The sequence below is a fragment of the Pristiophorus japonicus genome, chromosome 8 (genome assembly GCF_044704955.1).
Source record: "Pristiophorus japonicus isolate sPriJap1 chromosome 8, sPriJap1.hap1, whole genome shotgun sequence".
Lineage (NCBI taxonomy): Eukaryota > Metazoa > Chordata > Chondrichthyes > Pristiophoridae > Pristiophorus > Pristiophorus japonicus.
In genome coordinates this window covers 143,046,383-143,068,223 of record NC_091984.1, presented here as the reverse complement: position 1 = coordinate 143,068,223, position 21,841 = coordinate 143,046,383, and the positions used below count along the sequence as shown (strand labels likewise).

The following is a 21,841-nucleotide window of genomic DNA, read 5'->3' as shown; positions in this document are numbered from 1 at the left end:
TGTCTATTAAGTTAGTGAAGACACAATCGGTGCAGAAACATCATTCTCGTTTCGATATCAAAGAGCGGTGCTTTCAGGAGGGCGATCAGGTCAGAGTTCTCAATCCATTGAAAAGGGCAAGTCCACACAAATGGAACAATGGTCAATGGTCATATTCGGGTATGTGGCACCAAGCAGGACAATGGTCAAAATTTGTGAATACAAAAGGAAGGTTCATGTGGCTCAAATGTTTCGAGCGAGTGATGCACCTTTGGTACCACAAGTAGATGATTATGAGTCAGAGCGAGTTGGCAGGTCCAAGTACTCCAACAAACACCACATCCATATCCCCATCACCTCGGCTGCAGCTGATTGAAGGTGGTTCTGCGGGTATGGACAATCTCGCAGAGACTCTGTATCTTCTGAGGGGAGGGAGGAGGTGGAGTTGGGCTTCAGCTGAGAAGATCAATGAGAAATCGCAAACCAACTAGTCAGGATATTGACAACTGAGAATTCCAAGGCCTGGGGAAGAAAACTAACATGAGGACGGATGTAAGGGTTCCAAGGAAACTCAAGAGGACACAGCAAGATCAACGTCAGGAATCCTGGGCTACACACCCTGAAAACAGAAATTCCTCAAGACGGTCTCTGGAGTCAAATAAAAATATAAAAAATGGGTAAAGCCAGCCAACAGCAAAGAAATGGAGGTTGGAGCAGACGGAAGCTCAAAGCTTACAACAAGATGTTCGGGCTCAGCAGCCGAATTTGTAACATTGTAATTGTGAGAAGTAACCTATTGAAATATTGTATGGATACCATGCTTCAAAATAAAGAGGAAGTACAGTAATGTATGTACCTGTGAGCATGCTCACGGGTTTGTCGAGCTGTTGTATGGTGAGTGGCTCACCCCCGGGTCCCGCTGTACTGTGGCACTTTGCAATCTTTCTCCATTTAAATAATAACTTGCTCTTTGTTTTTTTTCTGCCAAAGTGCATGATCTCACACTTTCCAACATTATACTCCGTCTGCCAAATTTTTGCCCACGCACTTAGCCTGTCTATGTCCTTCTGCAAATTTTTTTTTTGTGTCCTCCTCACACATTGCTTTTCCTCCCATCTTTGTATCATCAGCAAACTTGGCTACGTTACACTCAGTCCCTTCTTCCAAGTCGCTAATATAGATTGTAAATAATTGGGGTCCCTGCAGCACCCCACTAGTTACTGGTTGCCAACCTGTGAATGAACCATTTATCCCGACTTTCTGTTTTCTGTTTGTTAGCCAATCCTCTATCTATGCTAATATATTACCCCTAACCCCGTGAACTTTTATCTTCTGCAGTAACCTTTTATATGGCACCTTGTCAAATGCCTTCTGGAAGTCCAAATACACCACATCCACTGGTTCCCCTTTATCCACCCTGTCCGTTACATCCTCAAAGAATTCCAGCAAATTTGTCAAATACGAAAAATTCATGCTGACTCTGCCTGACCGAATTTTGCTTATCCAAATGTCTTGCTACTGCTTCTTTAATAATGGAATCTAACATTTTCCCAACCACAGATGTTAGGCTAACTGGTCTATAATTTCCTGCTTTTTATCTGCCTCCTTTTTTAAATAGGGGCGGTACATTTGCAGTTTTCCAATTTGCTGGGACCTCCCCAGAATCCAGGGAATTTTGGTAAATTACAACCAATGCATCCACAATCCCTGCTGCTACTTCTCTTAAGACCCCAGGATGCAAGCCATCAGGTCCAGGAGATTTATCTACCTTTAGTCCCATTATCTTACTGAGTACCACCTCCTTAGTGATTATGATTGTGTTAAGTTCCTCCCCCCTATAGCTCCTTGACTGTCCACTGTTCGAATATTGTTAGTGCCCTCTACCGTAAAGACTGATCTCTCCTGTCTTCCACCCGATTCACAGACCTTCCCTTGTTATCTTTCCTCCCCTCCCCCTTTCAGTGTTCCTTAAGAATGCTCCTTTGGAACATTTGCCAGTTCTGACGAAGGGTCATCGACCCGAAACGTTAACTCTGTTTCTCTCTACAGATGTTGCCTGACCCGCTCAGCTTTCCAGCATTTTCTGTCTTTATTTCAGATTCAAGCATCCGCAGTATTTTGCTTTTGTAGGTACAGCACGGGTTAGATACAGAATAAAGCTCTCTCTACACTGTCCCACCAAACACTCCCAGGGCAGGTACAGCACGGGTTAGATACAGAATAAAGCTCTCTCTACACTGTCCCACCAAACACTCCCAGGGCAGGTACAGCAGGGGTTACATACAGAGTAAAGCTCCCTCTACACTGTCCCATCAAACACTCCCAGGGCAGGTACAGCACGGGTTACATACAGAGTAAAACTCCCTCTACACTGTCCCATCAAACACTCCCAGGGCAGGTACAGCACGGGTTAGATACAGAGTAAAGCTCCCTCTACACTGTCCCATCAAACACTCCCAGGGCAGGTACAGCACGGGTTTCATACAGAGTAAAGCTCCCTCTACACTGTCCCATCAAACACTCCCAGGGCAGGTACAGCACGAGTTACATACAGAGTAAAGCTCCCTCTACACTGTCCCATCAAACACTCCCAGGGCAGGTACAGCACGGGTTAGATACAGAGTAAAGCTCCCTCTACACTGTCCTATCAAACATTCCCAGGGCAGGTACAGCACGGATTAGATACGGAGTAAAACTTCCTCTACAGTGTCCCAACATTGGGCTTCAGCCCCAACCTCAGAATAGTGCACTGTTGTGTTGTGTTTGATCAGTGTGGCTGACATTGAGGTCTTCCCGCCAAAGGAACCGACACTGGGCCAATGCTCTTCATGCAGAATCTTTAGTCAGCAGGCAGAAGACACTGTCATCCGATCGGACCGCAAAGGCTCTGCTATAAGATACAGTGCCAGGTTTGGTTTGGTTGACAATGAGGGAGTGATAGGAAGTCTCGGCAGAGTAACTGAGGTGCAACATGTGTTCAAGTGGCCTCTATCCTTTCCATTCCCAGTTCGACCAATCCTTACCTGCACCAAATTGTTGGATTATCTTATGGAACTCATCTCGAAAAGATGGGTGGACGTAATTGGGAGAGACGTATTCCTTCCTCCATCGAATGATGGGTTTGCCAAATATGCTCAATAAATTCTGATGATAGAACCTGTGGGAAGGCCAAGGAGTGAAAGAGAGAGGGAGAGAGACATCAAAATGACTGGCTCCTGATAAAAATATTTGAAGAGCATTATTCCCACTGTCTTTATTGCAGTGGTTCCCACACTGATTGTAACACCGAGCACCGTCATCGAACTTATTGGGTCGCAATCTGCTTCAAAGCCCCACTCCAGATACAACAGCACCTAATCCAGGCTGACACCTCAGTGCAGTACTGAGGGAGTACTGCACAGTAGGTGGGTCAGTACTGAGGGAGTGCTGCACTGTTGAAGGGGCAATACTGAGGTAGCGCTGCACTGTCGGAGGGGCAGTACTGAGGGAGTGCTGCACTGTCTGAGGGGCAGTACTGAGGTAGCGCTGCACTGTCGGACGGGCAGTACTGAGGGAGTGCTGCACTGTCGGAGGGGCAGTACTGAGGGAGTGCTGCACTGTCGGAGGGGCAGTACTGAGGGAGTGCCGCACCGTCGGAGGGGCAGTACTGAGGGAGTGCTGCACAGTAGGTGGGTCAGTACTGACGGAGTGCTGCACTGTCGGACGCGCAGTACTGAGGGAGTGCTGCACAGTAGGTGGGTCAGTACTGAGGGAGTGCTGCACTGTCGGAGAGGCAGTACTCAGGGAGTGCTGCACAGTAGGTGGGTCAGTACTGAGGGAGTGTTGCCATGTCGGAGTGGAATTACTGAGGGAGCGGTGCATTGTCAGGGGGCCAGTACTGAGGGAGCGTTGCACTGTCGGAGGGCCAGTACTGAGGTAGCGCTGCACTATTGGAGCGGCAGTACTGAGGGAGTGCATCACTGTCGGAGGGGCAGTACTGAGGGAGCGCTACACTGTCGGAGGGGCATTATCGAGGGTGCACTGTACTGTCAGACGGACAGTACTGAGGGAGTGCTGCACTGTCGGAGGGGCAGTACTGAGGGAGTGCTGCACTGTCGGAGGGGCAGTACTGAGGGAGCGCTGCACTGTTGGAGCGGCAGTACTGAGGGACTGCTTTGTCGGAGGTGCATTACTGAGGGAGTGCTGCACTGTCTGAGAGTCAGTCCAGAAGGAGTGACGCACTGTCGGAGGGATAATACTGAGGGAGAACTGCACTGATGGAGGGGAATACTGAGTGAGTGCTGCACTGACGGAGGTGCAGTACTGAGGGAGTGCTGCACTGTCGGTGGGGCAGTACTGAGGGAGTGTTGTGCTGTCGGAGGGGCAGTACTGAGGGATCGCTGCACTGTCGGGGGGCAGTACTGATGGAGCGCTGCACTTTTGGAGCGGCAGTACTGAGGGAATGCTGCACTGTCGGAGGTGCAGTACTGAGGGAACGCTGCACTGTCGGAGGGGCAGTACTGAGGGAGTGCCGCACTGTTGGAGGGGCAGTACTGAGGGAGCGCTGCAAAATCGGAGGGGCAGTACTGTGGGAGTGCTGTACTGTCGGAGGGGCAGTACTGAGGAAGTCGCGCACTGTCGGAGGGGCAGTACTAAGGGAGCGCTGCACAGTCGGAGGGGCTGTACTGAGGGAGTTCCTCACTGTCGGAGGGACAGTACTGAGGGAGCGCTGCATTGTTGGAGGGACAGTAGTGAGGGAGCGCTGCACTGTCGGAGGGACAGTACCGAGTTAGCGCTGTACTATCGGAGGGGCAGTACTGAGGGAGTGCTGCACAGTCGGTGGGGCATTAATGAGGGTGCACAGTATTGTTCATGCAGACAGTACTGAGGGAGTGCTGCACTATCTGAGGGGCAGCACTGAGGGAGTGCTGCACTGTCAGAGGGGAAGTACTGAGGGACTGCTTTGTCGGAGGTGCATTACTGAGGGAGTGATGCACTGTCTGAGAGTCAGTTCTGAGGGAGTGACGCACTATCGGAGGGGTAATACTGAGGGAGTACTGCACTGTCGGAGGGGAATACTGAGGGAGCGCTGCACTGTCGGAGGGGCAGTACTGAGAGAGTGCTGCACTGTTGGAGGGGCATTAATGAGGGTACACTGTACTATCAGACGGACAGTACTGAGGGAGTGCTGCATTGTCGGAGGGGCAGTACTTAGGGAGTGCCGCACTGTCGGAGGGACAGTACGGGGGGAACGTTGCATTGTCAGAGGGGCAGTACTGAGGGAGTGCCGCATTGTCAGAAGGACAGTACTGAGGGAGTGCCGCACTGTCGCAGGGATATTACTGAGGGAGTGCCGCTCTGTCGGAGGGGAATTACTGAGGGAGCGCTGCACTGTCAGGGGGCCAGTACTGAGGGAGGGCGCACTGTCGGACGGAGAGTACTGAGGGAGTGCCGCACTGTCGGAGTTGCAGTATTGAGGGAGTGCTGCGTTGTCGGAGGTGCAGTACTGAGGGAGTGCTGCACTGCCGGAGGGGCAGTACTGAGGGAGTGCTGCACTGTCGGAGGGGCAGTACTAAGGCAGCGCCGCATTGTCGGAGGGGCAGTACTGAGGGAGCGCCGCACTGTCGGAGGGACAGTACTGAGGGAGCGCCGCATTGTTGGAGGGGCAGTATTGAGGGAGCGCTGCACTGTGGGAGGGACAGTACCGAGGGAGTGCTGTACTGTCAGACGGACAGTACTGAGGGAGTGTCGCACTTCACAGGGATAGTACTGAGGGAGTGCCGCACTGCCGGAGGGGCAGGACTGAGGGAGTGCTGCACTGTCGGAGGGGCAGTACTGAGAGAGTGGTGCACTGTCGGAGGGGCAGTACTGAGGGAATGCTGCATTGTCAGAGGGACAGTACCTAGGGAATGCCGCAATGTCGCAGGGATAGTACTTAGGGAGTGCCGCACTGTCGGAGTGGAATTACTGAGAGAGCGCTGCATTGTCAGGGGGCCGGTACTGAGGGAGTGGTGCACTGTTGGAGGGGCAGTACGGAGGGAGTGTTGCACTGTCGGAGTGGAATTACTGAGGGAGCGGTGCATTGTCAGGGGACCAGTACTGAGGGAGTGGTGCACTGTTGGAGGGGCAGTACGGAAGGAGTGTTGCACTTTTGTAGGAGAATTACTGAGGGAGCGTTGCACTGTCGGAGGGGCAGTACTGAGGGAGCACTGCACTGTCGGAGAGGCAGTACTGAGGGAGCGCTGCACTATTGGAGCGGCAGTAATGAGGGAGTGCAGCACTGTCGGAGGGGTAGTACTGAGGGAGCGCTACACTGTCGGAGGGGCATTAACGAGGGTGCACTGTACTGTCAGACGGACAGTACTGAGGGAGTGCTGCACTGTCGGAGGGGCAGTACTGAGGGAGCACTGCACTGTCGGAGAGGCAGTACTGAGGGAGCGCTGCACTATTGGAGCGGCAGTAATGAGTGCAGCACTGTCGGAGGGGCAGTACTGAGGGAGCGCTACACTGTCGGAGGGGCATTAACGAGGGTGCACTGTACTGTCAGACGGACAGTACTGAGGGAGTGCTGCACTGTCGGAGGGGCAGTACTGAGGGATTCTCGCACTGTCGGATGGGCAGCACTGAGGGAGTGCTGCATTGTCGGAGGGACAGTACTGAGAGAGTGCTGCATTGTTGGAGGGGCAGTATTGAGGGAGCGCTGCAATGTCGGAGGCACAGTACCGAGGGAGCACTGTACTATCGGAGGGGCAGTACTGAGGGAGTGCTGCACAGTCGGAGGGGCAGTACTGAGGGAGCGCTGCACTGTCGTAGTGGCAGTACCGAGGGAGCGCTGTACTGTCAGACGGATGGTACTGAGGGAGTGCTGCACTGTCGGAGGGGCATTAATGAGGGTGCACAGTACTGCTCAGACGGACAGTACTAAGGGAGTGCTGCACTATCTGAGGGGCAGTACCAAGGGAGTGCTGCACTGTAGGAGGGGCAGTACCAAGGGAGTGCTGCACTGTCGGAGGGACAGTACAGAGGGATGTTGCACTGTCGGACGGGCAGTACTGAGGGAATGCTGCATTGTCAGAGGGGCAGTACTGAGGCAGTGCCGCACTGTCGCAGGAGAATTACTGAGGGAGCACTGCACTGTCAGGGGCGCAGTACTGAGGGAGGGCGCACTGTTGAAGGGACAGTACTGAAGGACTGCTGCACTGTCGGAGGGGCAGTACTGAGAGAGCACTGCACTGCCGGAGGAACAGTACTGAGGAATCGCTGAACTGTCAGAGGAACCGTACCGAGGGAGTGCTGCATTGTCGGATTGGTATATTAAGGGAGCGCTGCACTGTCAAAGGGGCAGTACTGAGAGACTGCTTTGTCGGAGGTGCATTACTGAGGGAGAGCTGCACTATCTTAGAGTCAGTTCTGAGGGAGTGCCGAACTGTCTGAGGGACAGTACTGAGGGAGCGCTGCACTGTCGGAGGGGCTGTACTGAGGGACTGATGCACTGTCGGAGTGGCAGTACTGAGGGAGTGCTGCACTGTCGGAGGGGCAGTACTGAGGGAATGCTGCATAGTCGGAGGGGCAGTACTGAGGGAGCGCTGCACTGTCGGAGGGGAAGTACTGAGGGAATGCTGCATAGTCGGAGTGGCAGTACTGAGGGAGCGCTGCACTGTCGGAGGAACAGTAGACACATAGAAACATAGAAAATAGGTGCAGGAGCAGGCCATTCAGCCCTTCCAGCCTGCACCGCCATTCAATGAGTTCATGGCTGAACATGAAACTTCAGTACTCCCTTCCTGCTTTCACGCCATACCCCTTGATCCCCCGAGTAGTAAGGACTTCATCTAACTCCCTTTTGAATATATTTAGTGAATTGGCCTCAACTACTTTCTGTGGTAGAGAATTCCACAGGTTCATCACTCTCTGGGTGAAGAAGTTTCTCCTCATCTCGGTCCTAAATGGCTTACTACTTATCCTTAGACTGTGACCCCTGGTTCTGGACTTCCCCAACATTGGGAACATTGTTCCTGCATCCAACCTGTCCAAACCCGTCAGAATTTTAAATGTCTCAGTGAGGTCCCCTCTCACTCTTCTGAACTCCAGTGAATACAAGCCCAGTTGATCCAGTCTTTCTTGATAGTACTGAGGGACTGCGTTGTCGGAGGGGCATTACAGAGGGAGCGCTTTACTGTCTGAGGGGCAGTACTGAGGGAGTGCTGCACTGTTGGAGAGATAGTACTGAGGGAGAGCTACACTGTCGGAAGGCTGTACTGAGGGAGTGCCGCTCTTTTGGAGGGGCAGAATTGAGGGAGCACTGCACTGTCGAAGGGGCATTACTGAGGGCCCACTACAGAGGGAGCGCTGCACTGTCGGAGGGTCAGTACTGAGGGAGTGCTGCACTGTCGGAGGGGCATAACTGAGGGAGCGCTGCACTGTTGGAGGGACAGTACTGAAGGACTGCTGCACTGTCGGAGGGGCAGTATTAAGGGAGTGCTGCACTGTCAGTGGGTCAGTACTGAACAAGGTCTGCACTGGCAGAAGGGCAGTACTGAGGGAGTGCTGCGCTGTCGGAGGGGCAGTACTGAGGCAGTGCCGCTCTTTTGGAGGGGCAGAATTGAGGGAGCATTGCACTGTCGAAGGGACATTACTGAGGGCCCACTACAGAGGGAGCGCTGCACTGTCGGAGGGTCAGTACTGAGGGAGTGCTGCACTGTTGGAGGGACAGTACTGAAGGACTGCTGCACTGTCGGAGGGGCAGTATTAAGGGAGTGCTGCACTGTCAGTGGGTCAGTACTGAACAAGGTCTGCACTGGCAGAAGGGCAGTACTGAGGGAGTGCTGCGCTGTCGGAGGGGCAGTACTGAGGCAGTGCCGCTCTTTTGGAGGGGCAGAATTGAGGGAGCATTGCACTGTCGAAGGGACATTACTGAGGGCCCACTACAGAGGGAGCGCTGCACTGTCGGAGGGTCAGTACTGAGGGAGTGCTGCACTGTCGGAGGGGCATAACTGAGGGAGCGCTGCACTGCTGGAGGGACAGTACTGAAGGACTGCTGCACTGTCAGTGGGTCAGTACTGAACAAGGTCTGCACTACAGAAGGGCAGTACTGAGGGAATGCTGCGCAGTCGGAGGGGCAGTACTGAGGCAGTGCCACACTCAGAGGGACTGTACTGAGGGAGCGCCACTACTGAGGGAGCACTGCACTGTCGGCGTGTCAGTACTGAGGGAGTGCTGCACTGTTGGAGGGGCTGTACTGAGGGACTGATGCACTGTCGGAGTGGCAGTACTGAGGGAGTGCTGCACTGTCGGAGGGGCAGTACTGAGAGAGTGGTGCACTGTCGGAGGGGCAGTACTGAGGGAATGCTGCATTGTCAGAGGGACAGTACCTAGGGAATGCCGCACTGTCGCAGGGATAGTACTTAGGGAGTGCCGCACTGTCGGAGTGGAATTACTGAGAGAGCGCTGCATTGTCAGGGGGCCGGTACTGAGGGAGTGGTGCACTGTTGGAGGGGCAGTACGGAGGGAGTGTTGCACTGTCGGAGTGGAATTACTGAGGGAGCGCTGCATTGTCAGGGGGGCAGTACTGAGGGAGTGGTGCACTGTTGGAGGGGCAGTACGGAGGGAGTGTTGCACTGTCGGAGTGGAATTACTGAGGGAGCGGTGCATTGTCAGGGGGCCAGTACTGAGGGAGTGGTGCACTGTTGGAGGGGCAGTACGGAAGGAGTGTTGCACTTTTGTAGGAGAATTACTGAGGGAGCGTTGCACTGTCGGAGGGGCAGTACTGAGGGAGCACTGCACTGTCGGAGAGGCAGTACTGAGTGAGCGCTGCACTATTGGAGCAGAAGTAATGAGGGAGTGCAGCACTGTCGGAGGGGCAGTACTGAGGGAGCGCTACACTGTCGGAGGGGCATTAACGAGGGTGCACTGTACTGTCAGACGGACAGTACTGAGGGAGTGCTGCACGGTCGGAGTGGCAGTACTGCGGGAGTGCTGCACTGTCAGAGGGGCAGTACTGAGGGATTCTCGCACTGTCGGATGGGCAGCACTGAGGGAGTGCTGCATTGTCGGAGGGACAGTACTGAAAGAGTGCTGCATTGTTGGAGGGGCAATATTGAGGGAGCGCTGCAATGTCGGAGGCACAGTACCGAGGGAGCACTGTACTGTCGGAGGGGCAGTACTGAGGGAGTGCTGCACAGTCGGAGGGGCAGTACTGAGGGAGCGCTGCACTGTCGTAGTGGCAGTACCGAGGGAGCGCTGTACTGTCAGACGAATGGTACTGAGGGAGTGCTGCACTCTCGGAGGGGCATTAATGAGGGTGCACAGTACTGCTCAGACGGACAGTACTAAGGGAGTGCTGCACTATCTGAGGGGCAGCACTGAGGGAGTGCTGCACTGTAGGAGCAGCAGTACTGGGGAGTGCTGCACATTCGGAGGGGCAGTACCAAGGGAGTGGTGCACTGTCGGAGGGGCAGTACCAAGGGAGTGCTGCACTGTCAGAGGGACAGTACGGAGGGATGTTGCACTGTCGGACGGGCAGTACCGAGGGAATGCTGCATTGTCAGAGGGGCAGTACTGAGGGAGTGCCGCACTGTCACAGGAGAATTACTGAGGGAGCACTGCACTGTCAGGGGGGCAGTACTGTGTGAGGGCGCACTGTCGGAGGGGCAGTACCAAGGGAGTGGTGCACTGTCGAAGGGGCATAACTGAGGGAGCGCTGCACTGTTGAAGGGACAGTACTGAAGGACTGCTGCACTGTCGGAGGGACAGTACTGAGAGAGCACTGCACTGCCGAAGGAACAGTACTGAGGAAGCGCTGACCTGTCGGATTGGTATATTAAGGGAGCGCTGCACTGTCAAAGGGGCAGTACTGAGAGACTGCTTTGTCGGAGGTGCATTACTGAGGGAGAGCTGCACTGTCTTAGAGTCAGTTCTGAGGGAGTGCCGAACTGTCTGAGGGACAGTACAGAGGGAGCACTGCACTGTCGGAGGGGCAATACTGAGGGAGTGCTGCACTGTCGGAGCGGCAGTATTGAGGGAATGCTGTGCTGTCGGAGGGGCAGTACTGAGGCAGTGCCACACTCAGAGGGACGGTACTGAGGGAGCGCCACTACTGAGGGAGCACTGCACTGTCGGCGTGTCAGTACTGAGGGAGTGCTGCACTGTTGGAAGGGCTGTACTGAGGGAGCGCTGCACTGTTGGAGGGACAGTACTGAAGGACTGCTGCACTGTCAGTGGGTCAGTACTGAACAAGGTCTGCACTGCAGAAGGGCAGTACTGAGGGAATGCTGCGCTGTCGGAGGGGCGGTAATAAGGGAGCGCCGCATTGTCGGAGGAGCAGTACTGAGGGAGCGCCGCACTATCGGAGGGACAGTACTGAGGGAGTGCTGCATTGTTGGAGGGGCAGTATTGATTGAGCACTGCACTGTCGGAGGGACAGTACCGAGGGAATGCTGTACTATCGGAGGGGCAGTACTGAGGGAATGCTGCATAGTCGGAGGGGCAGTACTGAGGGAGCGCTGTACTGTCGGAGTGGCAGTACTGAGGGAGCGTTGTACTGTCAGACGGACAGTGCTGAGGGAGTGCTGCACTGTCGGAGGGGATTTACTGCGTGACTGCTGCACTGTCGGCGGGCCAGTACTGAGGGAATGCTGCATAGTCGGAGGGGCAGTACTGAGGGAGCGCTGCACTGTCGGAGGAACAGTAGAAACATAGAAACATACAAAATAGGTGCAGGAGCAGGCCATTCAGCCCTTCCAGCCTGCACCGCCATTCAATGAGTTCATGGCTGAACATGAAACTTCAGTACCCCCCTCCTGCTTTCACGCCATACCCCTTGATCCCCCGAGTAGTAAGGACTTCATCTAACTCCCTTTTGAATATATTTAGTGAATTGGCCTCAACTACTTTCTGTGGTAGAGAATTCCACAGGTTCATCACTCTCTGGGTGAAGAAGTTTCTCCTCATCTCGGTCCTAAATGGCTTACCCCTTATCCTTAGACTGTGACCCCTGGTTCTGGACTTCCCCAACATTGTGAACATTGTTCCTGCATCCAACCTGTCCAAACCCGTCAGAATTTTAAATGTCTCAGTGAGGTCCCCTCTCACTCTTCTGAACTCCAGTGAATACAAGCCCAGTTGATCCAGTCTTTCTTGATAGTACTGAGGGACTGCGTTGTCGGAGGGGCATTACAGAGGGAGCGCTTTACTGTCTGAGGGGCAGTACTGAGGGAGTGCTGCACTGTTGGAGAGATAGTACTGAGGGAGAGCTACACTGTCGGAAGGCTGTACTGAGGGAGTGCCGCTCTTTTGGAGGGGCAGAATTGAGGGAGCACTGCACTGTCGAAGGGGCATTACTGAGGGCCCACTACAGAGGGAGCGCTGCACTGTCGGAGGGTCAGTACTGAGGGAGTGCTGCACTGTCGGAGGGGCATAACTGAGGGAGCGCTGCACTGTTGGAGGGACAGTACTGAAGGACTGCTGCACTGTCAGAGGGGCACTATTAAGGGAGTGCTGCACTGTCAGTGGGTCAGTACTGAACAAGGTCTGCACTGGCAGAAGGGCAGTACTGAGGGAGTGCTGCGCTGTCGGAGGGGCAGTACTAAGGCAGTGCCGCTCTTTTGGAGGGGCAGAATTGAGGGAGCACTGCACTATCGAAGGGACATTACTGAGGGCCCACTATAGAGGGAGCGCTGCACTGTCGGAGGGTCAGTACTGAAGGAGTGCTGCACTGTCGGAGGGGCATAACTGAGGGAGCGCTGCACTGTTGGAGGGACAGTACTGAAGGACTACTGCACTGTCAGTGGGTCAGTACTGAACAAGGTCTGCACTACAGAAGGGCAGTACTGAGGGAATGCTGCGCTGTCGGAGGGGCAGTACTGAGGCAGTGCCACACTCAGAGGGACTGTACTGAGGGAGCGCCACTACTGAGGGAGCACTGCACTGTCGGCGTGTCAGTACTGAGGGAGTGCTGCACTGTTGGAGGGGCTGTACTGAGGGACTGATGCACTGTCGGAGTGGCAGTACTGAGGGAGTGCTGCACTGTCGGATGGGCAGCACTGAGGGAGTGCTGCATTGTCGGAGGGACAGTACTGAGAGAGTGCTGCATTGTTGGAGGGGCAGTTTGAGGGAGCGCTGCAATGTCGGAGGCACAGTACCGAGGGAGCACTGTACTGTCGGAGGGGCAGTACTGAGGGAGTGCTGCATTGTCGGAGGGACAGTACTGAGAGAGTGCTGCATTGTTGGATGGGCAGTATTGAGGGAGCGCTGCAATGTCGGAGGCACAGTACCGAGGGAGCACTGTACTACTGTACTGTCGGAGGGGCAGTACTGAGGGAGTGCTGCACAGTCGGAGGGGCAGTACTGAGGGAGCGCTGCACTGTCGTAGTGGCAGTACCGAGGGAGCGCTGTACTGTCAGACGGATGGTACTGAGGGAGTGCTGCACTCTCGGAGGGGCATTAATGAGGGTGCACAGTACTGCTCAGACGGACAGTACTAAGGGAGTGCTGCACTATCTGAGGGGCAGCACTGAGGGAGTGCTGCACTGTAGGAGCAGCAGTACTGGGGAGTGCTGCACTGTCGGAGGGACAGTACGGTGGGATGTAGCACTGTCGGACGGGCAGTACCGAGGGAATGCTGCATTGTCAGAGGGGCAGTACTGAGGGAGTGCCACACTGTCGCAGGAGAATTACTGAGGGAGCACTGCACTGTCAGGGGGACAGTACTGAGGGAGGGCGCACTGTCGGAGGGGCAGTACCAAGGGAGTGGTGCACTGTCGGAGGGGCATAACTGAGGGAGCGCTGCACTGTTGAAGGGACAGTACTGAATGACTGCTGCACTGTCGGAGGGGCAGTACTGAGAGAGCACTGCACTGCCGAAGGAACAGTACTGAGGAAGCTCTGAACTGTCAGAGGAACCGTACCGAGGGAGTGCTGCGCTGTCGGATTGGTATATTAAGGGAACGCTGCACTGTTAAATGGGCAGTACTGAGAGACTGCTTTGTCGGAGGTGCATTACTGAGGGAGAGCTGCACTATCTTAGAGTCAGTTCTGAGGGAGTGCCGAACTGTCTGAGGGACAGTACTGAGGGAGCGCTGCACTGTCGGAGGGGCAATACTGAGGGAATGCAGCACTGTCGGAGGGGCAATACTGTGGGAATGCCGCACTGTCGGAGGGGCAGTCCTGAGGGAGTGCTGCACTGTCGGAGCGGCAGTACTGAGGGAATGCTGTGCTGTCGGAGGGGCAGTACTGAGGCAGTGCCACACTCAGAGAGACGGTACTGAGGGAGCGCCACTACTGAGGGAGCACTGCACTGTCGGCGTGTCAGTACTGAGGGAGTGCTGCACTGTCGGAGGGGCATAACTGAGGGAGCGCTGCACTGTTGGAGGGACAGTACTGAAGGACTGCTGCACTGTCGGAGGGGCAGTATTAAGGGAGTGCTGCACTGTCAGTGGGTCAGTACTGAACAACGTCTGCAGTGGCAGAAGGGCAGTACTGAGGGAGTGCTGCGCTGTCGGAGGGGCAGTACTGAGGCAGTGCCGCTCTTTTGGAGGGGCAGAATTGAGGGAGCACTGCACTGTCGAAGGGACATTACTGAGGGCCCACTACAGAGGGAGCACTGCACTGTCGGAGGGTCAGTACTGAGGGAGTGCTGCACTATCGGAGGGGCATAACTGAGGGAGCGCTGCACTGTTGGAGGGACAGTACTGAAGGACTGCTGCACTGTCAGTGGGTCAGTACTGAACAAGGTCTGCACTGCAGAAGGGCAGTACTGAGGGAATGCTGCGCTGTCGGAGGGGCAGTACTGAGGGAGTGCTGCACTGTCGGAGGGGCATAACTGAGGGAGCGCTGCACTGTTGGAGGGACAGTACTGAAGGACTGCTGCACTGTCAGTGGGTCAGTACTGAACAAGGTCTGCACTGCAGAAGGGCAGTACTGAGGGAATGCTGCGCTGTCGGAGGGGCGGTAATAAGGGAGCGCCGCATTGTTGGAGGAGCAGTACTGAGGGAGCGCCGCACTATCGGAGGGACAGTACTGAGGGAGTGCTGCATTGTTGGAGGGGCAGTATTGATTGAGCACTGCACTGTCGGAGGGACAGTACCGAGGGAATGCTGTACTATCGGAGGGGCAGTACTGAGGGAATGCTGCATAGTCGGAGGGGCAGTACTGAGGGAGCGCTGTACTGTCGGAGTGGCAGTACTGAGGGAGCGTTGTACTGTCAGACGGACAGTGCTGAGGGAGTGCTGCACTGTCGGAGGGGAATTACTGCGTGACTGCTGCACTGTCGGCGGGCCAGTACTGAGGGAATGCTGCATAGTCGGAGGGGCAGTACTGAGGGAGCGCTGCACTGTCGGAGGAACAGTAGAAACATAGAAACATACAAAATAGGTGCAGGAGCAGGCCATTCAGCCCTTCCAGCCTGCACCGCCATTCAATGAGTTCATGGCTGAACATGAAACTTCAGTACCCCCTTCCTGCTTTCACGCCATACCCCTTGATCCCCCGAGTAGTAAGGACTTCATCTAACTCCCTTTTGAATATATTTAGTGAATTGGCCTCAACTACTTTCTGTGGTAGAGAATTCCACAGGTTCATCACTCTCTGGGTGAAGAAGTTTCTCCTCATCTCGGTCCTAAATGGCTTACCCCTTATCCTTAGACTGTGACCCCTGGTTCTGGACTTCCCCAACATTGTGAACATTGTTCCTGCATCCAACCTGTCCAAACCCGTCAGAATTTTAAATGTCTCAGTGAGGTCCCCTCTCACTCTTCTGAACTCCAGTGAATACAAGCCCAGTTGATCCAGTCTTTCTTGATAGTACTGAGGGACTGCGTTGTCGGAGGGGCATTACAGAGGGAGCGCTTTACTGTCTGAGGGGCAGTACTGAGGGAGTGCTGCACTGTTGGAGAGATAGTACTGAGGGAGAGCTACACTGTCGGAAGGCTGTACTGAGGGAGTGCCGCTCTTTTGGAGGGGCAGAATTGAGGGAGCACTGCACTGTCGAAGGGGCATTACTGAGGGCCCACTACAGAGGGAGCGCTGCACTGTCGGAGGGTCAGTACTGAGGGAGTGCTGCACTGTCGGAGGGGCATAACTGAGGGAGCGCTGCACTGTTGGAGGGACAGTACTGAAGGACTGCTGCACTGTCAGAGGGGCACTATTAAGGGAGTGCTGCACTGTCAGTGGGTCAGTACTGAACAAGGTCTGCACTGGCAGAAGGGCAGTACTGAGGGAGTGCTGCGCTGTCGGAGGGGCAGTACTAAGGCAGTGCCGCTCTTTTGGAGGGGCAGAATTGAGGGAGCACTGCACTATCGAAGGGACATTACTGAGGGCCCACTATAGAGGGAGCGCTGCACTGTCGGAGGGTCAGTACTGAAGGAGTGCTGCACTGTCGGAGGGGCATAACTGAGGGAGCGCTGCACTGTTGGAGGGACAGTACTGAAGGACTACTGCACTGTCAGTGGGTCAGTACTGAACAAGGTCTGCACTACAGAAGGGCAGTACTGAGGGAATGCTGCGCTGTCGGAGGGGCAGTACTGAGGCAGTGCCACACTCAGAGGGACTGTACTGAGGGAGCGCCACTACTGAGGGAGCACTGCACTGTCGGCGTGTCAGTACTGAGGGAGTGCTGCACTGTTGGAGGGGCTGTACTGAGGGACTGATGCACTGTCGGAGTGGCAGTACTGAGGGAGTGCTGCACTGTCGGATGGGCAGCACTGAGGGAGTGCTGCATTGTCGGAGGGACAGTACTGAGAGAGTGCTGCATTGTTGGAGGGGCAGTTTGAGGGAGCGCTGCAATGTCGGAGGCACAGTACCGAGGGAGCACTGTACTGTCGGAGGGGCAGTACTGAGGGAGTGCTGCATTGTCGGAGGGACAGTACTGAGAGAGTGCTGCATTGTTGGATGGGCAGTATTGAGGGAGCGCTGCAATGTCGGAGGCACAGTACCGAGGGAGCACTGTACTACTGTACTGTCGGAGGGGCAGTACTGAGGGAGTGCTGCACAGTCGGAGGGGCAGTACTGAGGGAGCGCTGCACTGTCGTAGTGGCAGTACCGAGGGAGCGCTGTACTGTCAGACGGATGGTACTGAGGGAGTGCTGCACTCTCGGAGGGGCATTAATGAGGGTGCACAGTACTGCTCAGACGGACAGTACTAAGGGAGTGCTGCACTATCTGAGGGGCAGCACTGAGGGAGTGCTGCACTGTAGGAGCAGCAGTACTGGGGAGTGCTGCACTGTCGGAGGGACAGTACGGTGGGATGTAGCACTGTCGGACGGGCAGTACCGAGGGAATGCTGCATTGTCAGAGGGGCAGTACTGAGGGAGTGCCACACTGTCGCAGGAGAATTACTGAGGGAGCACTGCACTGTCAGGGGGACAGTACTGAGGGAGGGCGCACTGTCGGAGGGGCAGTACCAAGGGAGTGGTGCACTGTCGGAGGGGCATAACTGAGGGAGCGCTGCACTGTTGAAGGGACAGTACTGAATGACTGCTGCACTGTCGGAGGGGCAGTACTGAGAGAGCACTGCACTGCCGAAGGAACAGTACTGAGGAAGCTCTGAACTGTCAGAGGAACCGTACCGAGGGAGTGCTGCGCTGTCGGATTGGTATATTAAGGGAACGCTGCACTGTTAAATGGGCAGTACTGAGAGACTGCTTTGTCGGAGGTGCATTACTGAGGGAGAGCTGCACTATCTTAGAGTCAGTTCTGAGGGAGTGCCGAACTGTCTGAGGGACAGTACTGAGGGAGCGCTGCACTGTCGGAGGGGCAATACTGAGGGAATGCTGCACTGTCGGAGGGGCAATACTGTGGGAATGCCGCACTGTCGGAGGGGCAGTCCTGAGGGAGTGCTGCACTGTCGGAGCGGCAGTACTGAGGGAATGCTGTGCTGTCGGAGGGGCAGTACTGAGGCAGTGCCACACTCAGAGAGACGGTACTGAGGGAGCGCCACTACTGAGGGAGCACTGCACTGTCGGCGTGTCAGTACTGAGGGAGTGCTGCACTGTCGGAGGGGCATAACTGAGGGAGCGCTGCACTGTTGGAGGGACAGTACTGAAGGACTGCTGCACTGTCGGAGGGGCAGTATTAAGGGAGTGCTGCACTGTCAGTGGGTCAGTACTGAACAACGTCTGCAGTGGCAGAAGGGCAGTACTGAGGGAGTGCTGCGCTGTCGGAGGGGCAGTACTGAGGCAGTGCCGCTCTTTTGGAGGGGCAGAATTGAGGGAGCACTGCACTGTCGAAGGGACATTACTGAGGGCCCACTACAGAGGGAGCACTGCACTGTCGGAGGGTCAGTACTGAGGGAGTGCTGCACTATCGGAGGGGCATAACTGAGGGAGCGCTGCACTGTTGGAGGGACAGTACTGAAGGACTGCTGCACTGTCAGTGGGTCAGTACTGAACAAGGTCTGCACTGCAGAAGGGCAGTACTGAGGGAATGCTGCGCTGTCGGAGGGGCAGTACTGAGGGAGTGCTGCACTGTCGGAGGGGCATAACTGAGGGAGCGCTGCACTGTTGGAGGGACAGTACTGAAGGACTGCTGCACTGTCAGTGGGTCAGTACTGAACAAGGTCTGCACTGCAGAAGGGCAGTACTGAGGGAATGCTGCGCTGTCGGAGGGGCGGTAATAAGGGAGCGCCGCATTGTTGGAGGAGCAGTACTGAGGGAGCGCCGCACTATCGGAGGGACAGTACTGAGGGAGTGCTGCATTGTTGGAGGGGCAGTATTGATTGAGCACTGCACTGTCGGAGGGACAGTACCGAGGGAATGCTGTACTATCGGAGGGGCAGTACTGAGGGAATGCTGCATAGTCGGAGGGGCAGTACTGAGGGAGCGCTGTACTGTCGGAGTGGCAGTACTGAGGGAGCGTTGTACTGTCAGACGGACAGTGCTGAGGGAGTGCTGCACTGTCGGAGGGGATTTACTGCGTGACTGCTGCACTGTCGGCGGGCCAGTACTGAGGGAATGCTGCATAGTCGGAGGGGCAGTACTGAGGGAGCGCTGCACTGTCGGAGGAACAGTAGAAACATAGAAACATACAAAATAGGTGCAGGAGCAGGCCATTCAGCCCTTCCAGCCTGCACCGCCATTCAATGAGTTCATGGCTGAACATGAAACTTCAGTACCCCCTTCCTGCTTTCACGCCATACCCCTTGATCCCCCGAGTAGTAAGGACTTCATCTAACTCCCTTTTGAATATATTTAGTGAATTGGCCTCAACTACTTTCTGTGGTAGAGAATTCCACAGGTTCATCACTCTCTGGGTGAAGAAGTTTCTCCTCATCTCGGTCCTAAATGGCTTACCCCTTATCCTTAGACTGTGACCCCTGGTTCTGGACTTCCCCAACATTGTGAACATTGTTCCTGCATCCAACCTGTCCAAACCCGTCAGAATTTTAAATGTCTCAGTGAGGTCCCCTCTCACTCTTCTGAACTCCAGTGAATACAAGCCCAGTTGATCCAGTCTTTCTTGATAGTACTGAGGGACTGCGTTGTCGGAGGGGCATTACAGAGGGAGCGCTTTACTGTCTGAGGGGCAGTACTGAGGGAGTGCTGCACTGTTGGAGAGATAGTACTGAGGGAGAGCTACACTGTCGGAAGGCTGTACTGAGGGAGTGCCGCTCTTTTGGAGGGGCAGAATTGAGGGAGCACTGCACTGTCGAAGGGACATTACTGAGGGCCCACTACAGAGGGAGCGCTGCACTGTCGGAGGGTCAGTACTGAGGGAGTGCTGCACTGTCGGAGGGGCATAACTGAGGGAGCGCTGCACTGTTGGAGGGACAGTACTGAAGGACTGCTGCACTGTCGGAGGGGCAGTATTAAGGGAGTGCTGCACTGTCAGTGGGTCAGTACTGAACAAGGTCTGCACTGGCAGAAGGGCAGTACTGAGGGAGTGCTGCGCTGTCGGAGGGGCAGTACTGAGGCAGTGCCGCTCTTTTGGAGGGGCAGAATTGAGGGAGCACTGCACTGTCGAAGGGACATTACTGAGGGCCCACTACAGAGGGAGCGCTGCACTGTCGGAGGGTCAGTACTGAGGGAGTGCTGCACTGTCGGAGGGGCATAACTGAGGGAGCGCTGCACTGCTGGAGGGACAGTACTGAAGGACTACTGCACTGTCAGTGGGTCAGTACTGAACAAGGTCTGCACTACAGAAGGGCAGTACTGAGGGAATGCTGCGCTGTCGGAGGGGCAGTACTGAGGCAGTGCCACACTCAGAGGGACTGTACTGAGGGAGCGCCACTACTGAGGGAGCACTGCACTGTCGGCGTGTCAGTACTGAGGGAGTGCTGCACTGTTGGAGGGGCTGTACTGAGGGACTGATGCACTGTCGGAGGGGCTGTACTGAGGGACTGATGCACTGTCGGAGTGGCAGTACTGAGGGAGTGCTGCACTGTCGGAGCGGCAGTACTGAGGGAATGCTGCATAGTCGGAGGGGCAGTACCGAGGGAATGCCGCACTGTCGCAGGGATAGTACTTAGGGAGTGCCGCACTGTCGGAGTGGAATTACTGAGAGAGCGCTGCATTGTCAGGGGGCCGATACTGAGGGAGTGGTGCACTGTTGGAGGGGCAGTACGGAGGGAGTGTTGCACTGTCGGAGTGGAATTACTGAGGGAGCGCTGCATTGTCAGGGGGCCAGTACTGAGCGAGTGGTGCACTGTTGGAGGGGCAGTACGGAGGGAGTGTTGCACTGTCGGAGTGGAATTACTGAGGGAGCGCTGCATTGTCAGGGGGCCAGTACTGAGGGAGTGGTGCACTGTTGGAGGGGCAGTACGGAAGGAGTGTTGCACTTTTGTAGGAGAATTACTGAGGGAGCGTTGCACTGTTGGAGGGGCAGTACTGAGGGAGCGCTGCACTGTCGGAGAGGCAGTACTGAGTGAGCGCTGCACTATTGGAGCGGCAGTAATGAGGGAGTGCAGCACTGTCGGAGGGGCAGTACTGAGGGAGCGCTACACTGTCGGAGGGGCATTAACGAGGGTGCACTGTACTGTCAGACGGACAGTACTGAGGGAGTGCTGCACGGTCGGAGTGGCAGTACTGCGGGAGTGCTGCACTGTCAGAGGGGCAGTACTGAGGGATTCTCGCACTGTCGGATGGGCAGCACTGAGGGAGTGCTGCATTGTCGGAGGGACAGTACTGAGAGAGTGCTGCATTGTTGGAGGGGCAGTATTGAGGGAGCGCTGCAATGTCGGAGGCACAGTACCGAGGGAGCACTGTACTGTCGGAGGGGCAGTACTGAGGGAGTGCTGCATTGTCGGAGTGACAGTACTGAGAGAGTGCTGCATTGTTGGAGGGGCAGTATTGAGGGAGCGCTGCAATGTCGGAGGCACAGTACCGAGGGAGCACTGTACTGTCGGAGGGGCAGTACTGAGGGAGTGCTGCACAGTCGGAGGGGCAGTACTGAGGGAGCGCTGCACTGTCGTAGTGGCAGTACCGAGGGAGCGCTGTACTGTCAGACGGATGGTACTGAGGGAGTGCTGCACTGTCGGAGGGGCATTAATGAGGGTGCACAGTACTGCTCAGACGGACAGTACTAAGGGAGTGCTGCACTATCTGAGGGGCAGCATTGAGGGAGTGCTGCACTGTAGGAGCAGCAGTACTGGGGAGTGCTGCACTGTCGGAGGGGCAGTACCAAGGGAGTGCTGCACTGTCGGAGGGACAGTACGGAGGGATGTTGCACTGGCAGAAGGGCAGTACTGAGGGAGTGCTGCGCTGTCGGAGGGGCAGTACTGAGGCAGTGCCGCTCTTTTGGAGGGGCAGAATTGAGGGAGCACTGCACTGTCGAAGGGACATTACTGAGGGCCCACTACAGAGGGAGCGCTGCACTGTCGGAGGGTCAGTACTGAGGGAGTGCTGCACTATCGGAGGGGCATAACTGAGGGAGCGCTGCACTGCTGGAGGGACAG

At 55.7% G+C, this 21,841-nt stretch overlaps 1 protein-coding gene across 1 annotated transcript in view; it reads right to left on the bottom strand.

Moving 5' to 3' along the window:
- Positions 1-21,841, bottom strand: part of LOC139268193 (regulator of G-protein signaling protein-like) — a 161,522-nt gene that overhangs the window by 101,288 nt on the left and 38,393 nt on the right. Inside the window, exon 3 of the mRNA XM_070886243.1 lies at positions 3,003-3,136. Coding sequence (XP_070742344.1) covers positions 3,003-3,136 — 134 coding nt within the window. The remainder of the gene's footprint in view (positions 1-3,002; positions 3,137-21,841) is intronic.